Source organism: Taurulus bubalis (assembly GCF_910589615.1).
Source record: "Taurulus bubalis genome assembly, chromosome: 9".
Taxonomy (NCBI): Eukaryota; Metazoa; Chordata; class Actinopteri; order Perciformes; family Cottidae; genus Taurulus; species Taurulus bubalis.
In genome coordinates this window covers 18,484,730-18,489,985 of record NC_136597.1, presented here as the reverse complement: position 1 = coordinate 18,489,985, position 5,256 = coordinate 18,484,730, and the positions used below count along the sequence as shown (strand labels likewise).

Here is a 5,256-nt window from a genome sequence, read left to right as displayed (position 1 = left end):
GAATAAAAAAATTGCCATGCGAGGCCCCCTGTCCATGAGAGGTACGGGGGCTGCGGGGGTAATCTCTACGGGCCTGATCCTGTTGAGTCTTCTTTTTTTATTAAAAAATGTCTTTTTTTTTCGTGGTTCCATTTTTTTAAATGAGATGATTTGTTGCACATAATTGTCTTTTAATACATTTAAAATGTGGGGGATTTGGACAGTTGGTTTGACAAAACAAGCTATTTGGTCTCTTTCGAAATTGTGATTTGCATTGCAATGTATTTCTTGTTCGTATGCATCACCAGATTAACTGATAATACAAACCAACATTTTTGGGGAAAACATATTTTAATGAGAGTACACAGATAGGCACAACTACACTTTATTCTAGCCCTCACATATGTTGTCATGAGGTATTTGCTGTGGGTTAACACCTAACGTATTCTTTGGCTGTGCTATCTTATCACCTCTGTTTTTAGTGCTGGGAATGCAGCCACCGCTCCCACCTGAGGCAGTCAGAGAGCTGGTGTGCTCCTGTCTGCACAGAGACCCAGTAGCAGCAGACCTCCGCTGCAGCCTGTTTGTTGCTGCTGCACAGAACTACAAGCGGGACTCTTTGCTCCGACCCTTCCCTCCGAGATACATAAGTGGTGACAATAAGAACTTTGAGGAGCTGGTAAGACATATCTTGACAGAAAAATGCTTAATGACATAACTTGAAATGCTATAATTTAAGATGTTATAAGTAAGCATTAAAGGCAGTAAGTGAATTGAGAAAAATATTTGAAACCATTAAAATGTACACCATTAGTGGGGGATGTTGGCATGATACACACACACACACAATTGGGTAGCAATAATTTGCCATTAGAGGCATCCGTGGGTCCGTAAAGAACGTGTAGAACAAGATCGTGTGATGACAATGCATATTTAAAACATTGAAATGGCTTTCCAAATGCACTTTAGGGAAGCAGGGCTCAGAAGTCCTACTGTTTTGAGATCTTTTAGGCTTTGCAGGTCCTTAAACAAACACATAATGTCTTTTTGGTGGGCCAAGCATCAGTCTTATCAAAGATAAGCTGTTATTACTCTGGGGAGTGAAAGGCTAAATTTGCTTGTAGTTGGTTGGAAGCCCTTAAAACCTACTATGGACAAGTGTGACTTTTCTTGTGGCAATGAGATTAAAAAAAGTAAATTTTCTTCTCTAGTTAGCAGATGTGCACTCTTTGCCTGGTGTGAGAGAGTTGGTGAGACTACGACCCAGAGACGGACATCATCATCTGGCTCTCACACACTGGATTCTCTCGTCAAAGAGCTTTGCTGTAAAGACCCTACAGAAAGATGAGGTACATCACTACAAATATAAAAACAGATATGTCTTTTACTACCCGCTTTTTTGTTCACAGTGTGTCTTTTAAACCCTACCAGTATGCCAAACTTTGTAACCTGACGGAAAATGATGGGCTTTCTGCGCCGGTGCCTGACTTCCTGTTTGAGTTGGAGTACTGTGATCAGATGAATGCCCGGTTTGAGAAGATGAAGGAAGGTAGAGACGTCTTCTATGCATTCCACGGGAGCCGCCTGGAAAACTTTCACTCTATCATTCACAATGGGCTGCACTGCCACCTTAACAAGGTTAGTGCAGTCATCACTGCCTTATTTCTTCCTTGGCAAAAATAAATGGCTGTTTTATTATTGTGCATGTAATACATGAGTTGTTGAGATGTTCTGTTGTTTCTGGCCGACACAAAAACTCAGTCGATCTGGTATATTTCCCTCATATTGTGTCTAGAACTCCGTGTTTGGAGAGGGGACCTACCTCACCAGTGACCTCAGCATGGCCGTCCTCTACAGTCCCCACAGCAGCGGCTGGCGAGAAAGTCTTCTGGGTCCACTGCTCAGCTGTGTTGCCATGTGTGAAGTCATTGATCACCCGGATGTTAAGTGCCAGGTGAAGAAAAAAGGTGTGTAAACTGTGACTTGCAGAATAACACACAAAATGCCTACAACAATGATTTTCAAAACGAGCTAATTTCTCATTTCAGATTCTGAGATTATTGACCGTCAGCGCTCAAGAGCAAAGAACAGTGAAGGAGGGGACGTACCGCAGAAGTACTTTGTAGTCACTAACAATCAGCTTTTGCGAGTCAAGTACCTGCTTGTGTACTCTCAGAGGAAACACCTGTCTAGGTAAGAATTACTTGTGAGTAAAGGATGTAATTGCTGAAAAAGCAATTTATAGCATTTATAATATTTTACAAAAGCCTTTTTCAGTGCTGTGCAAATGTCTGACACTTTTTCATACATATCAACCTAAACATTGGAGATGTGTCATGATGTTATTCATTATCAAATGAAAAAAATGCTTGTCCCAGCATTACTTAAAAGGCACCCATTGCCACAATGTGAGAAAGCTCAACATTTTCATTTCAATGTCCTCTTAAGCATATAGGATCAAAACAATTTTCACTCACACTTGGAGCAAAAACACAATGTTATTTTCCACTCCACTCAACCACGTAAGAGTACTTCAAACAAGACGTAGGAAAGCTTCTCACTGTGGTGATGATGATAATTCCCTTTGACGTAACAATATCTCCAATAAAACCAATGATTATTGTTTGCTCACTGTCACTAAGGCTCAAACTGAAGTGGGCAAACAGGCTGAGTATATTTAGTACTATGTACTTTATGTAAACACACTTGTGATAGACAAGAGACTTCCTCCTCTTTGTATTTGTGTGTGAATTCACTTGCAAACGAACATTTTATTAGCCAGCTGAACTCAGCATGAACTGTAGGTTGACTGTAATTATAATTAGTTTGATCAAATATTTTGTATTGACTATACACAGCTTACATTTTATAAACACTCGTCCCTAGTTTTGGTAATAGAAGACCGTCACATTAATGCAATTAACTGTTGTTTAAACATTTAGTAGAAATAACTGTCTTAATTTTTGCTGTTGCCTCTCTACAAAATAATTCAACTTAAATAAGTGAGGTTGTCAGTTTGGTTGGTGCTGACAAACAAAAGGTAATCTTTGTGTTTTTCTTCTTCAGACGTTCCCGCAGCACCTCCTGGCTCCTCAGAAACCATTTTGCCCTCATGATGAGTCTCTACTTTCTGCTGCTCATATTTATCGGTGCCTTTAACTCCACCACCTTCGTATCCTTTTGGAACCGACTGTTTAGGTGACAATAATTATTTTGTTATTATCCGGAGTGCCTTCCTGAGTCGACTGACTCGAGGCCGGAGCAAAGATAAAGTTTTATGCACCTTTTGTACTCGCTTCTCTCTACAATCATTCTTACTTTGACAAATAACCATAATTGCTGTTATTCCAAGATAACATATGTTTTCAAGGAGCAAATATTGGGATCATATTGTGTATTCATTTTTTTTTTAAATGGATAATTAGATAGACCATTCTGCATTATGAAAATGTTATGCAATGTTTCACCTGTAATTTGTTTGGTTTAGTAAACATCCAGTTTTCACAGTCTTACTAACCGAAGAGTTCAAAGAAAAAAATACATAATTTTGTTTAAATAACAAAAAAAACTCCAACAAAAAAGAGTCCAGCGTTAAGATCTATTTTTAGTTTTTTCACGTATTAAAGGTGCAGTGTGCAGGATTTGGCGGCACCTAGTGGTTAGGTTGCAGATTGCACGCAACCGTAACTTCTCTCAGGGGACAGTGACGGTTATCTTCGGTGGCCGACGCCAAAACGTGAATAGCTCTATCCAATGTTTGGTTTGTCCTTCATGGGCTACTGTAAAAACATGGCGGCTCCATGAAGAGCATGTATGTAAATATAATTGGCTAATTCTGAGGTCACAAAAACACAAAACAGTTTTTAGTTACAGGTAACTTAAGCACTAAAGAAACCTTGATACTATTCCATTTCTGCCAATAGATCCCCCTAAATGCTGCACATTTATCCTTTTGACAATGTCCAAGTTTAAGTTCTTACTTCTCAATGATATGATTTTGCATCACTCAGTAGGGACCTCTTTTACAACTTATGGTTTTAGTGTACTTTTAAGGTATTGAATATAACTGATGGGCTTAATAAAGGAACAATATATAAGATGGCTATTTGTTTTGTGCTGACATACTGTATTTATAATGATGGATCAGAGAAAGGCCACTGATAATCTCACCCATAATGATTTAGGATATGCTTTTATATAATTGTATTAGTACATGAAACTGTTGGACTGTTGAAAGGCAAAAGGTTCTGAACATTTGTTACAATCTTTTACACTAATAAAGCAATACTTCTGATTTAATTTCTTTTGAGTAAGGTTAGTTTGTTCCAAAGTTAATCTTGGGGTGCTATTGGTTGACTTTCAACATTTATCACACATTATTCCGTTCGGCTGAGAGAAATCTCTGCAGCTGCATCCCGTACATCAAAATCCACTTGAATGTCACTCTTTCATAATCATCTTTTGTACTTTTCTATTGTTTTGCATTGTATTCCAACTTTAACATGGGCTTCTTCTGACGGGGGCACATTTATTACCGCTGGCACGCAGACAGTCCTTTTGTTATGCCTTGTTTTTATCAGTTAAAAAAAAAGTGAGACAGCGATATGGGATTGATAACAGAGGCGGTCTGCTTTGGTGGCAGATCCTGTCCTTCTAATTGAGACCTGATACGCGTATGTGTTTCCACATTTAGAAGAACAAGAATGGTACCAAAGGAAAATAATTTAGATAGTTTTTTTTTTTTGTGGTTTGCCATAAAATCTTTAAAAGAAGAAAATTATGAAATTACTACTATATTTACAAATGTCACAAACAGGAAAGTTTGTTGCATTTTAGTATTTCATATTTTATATATTTTCTGGTCTGCTATTATATCCAGATTTGTACGTTGTATTTAACAATGATTTTATTTATTTATATCTTGTATAATACTGACAGACACAGGGCAAGAAGCTGCACATTCCTCTCTCCTGTCCGATTAAACATCAGATATTATAAAGATACCACAGTACTTTTGTGATGCAAATGACTCACAAGTCAAATGAAGATGAAAGAAAACAGGAGCCTTTGTTTTGGTATAAAAAAAACAATTCCCTCTTGCGAAATCCTTCAGATAAACTGCTTCTCCTCTTTAGAAACGGCTCACATTTGAAGGACACAGAACAAACTGTCCATTGTTGGTCCACACTTTATACCCTTTCTGTACAAGCTTCATTATTGCTACCTCATAAACCGTCAGTTATTCAATAACCATCAAGTGTCAGGGGGGCAGTGATG

At 38.1% G+C, this 5,256-nt stretch overlaps 1 protein-coding gene across 1 annotated transcript; it reads left to right on the top strand.

Annotated features, from left to right (window-relative positions):
• Positions 1-469: 469 nt before the first annotated feature.
• parp16 (poly (ADP-ribose) polymerase family, member 16) lies at positions 470-4,282 on the top strand (the record flags this gene model as incomplete). The annotated part of the gene is made up of 6 exons (XM_079223525.1): positions 470-658; positions 1,191-1,328; positions 1,411-1,617; positions 1,775-1,946; positions 2,028-2,172; positions 3,046-4,282. 6 exons carry the CDS (start codon positions 470-472, stop codon positions 3,179-3,181), a joined length of 987 nt encoding a protein of 328 aa, XP_079079651.1. The 3' UTR covers positions 3,182-4,282.
• Between the last annotated feature and the right edge of the window lie 974 nt (positions 4,283-5,256).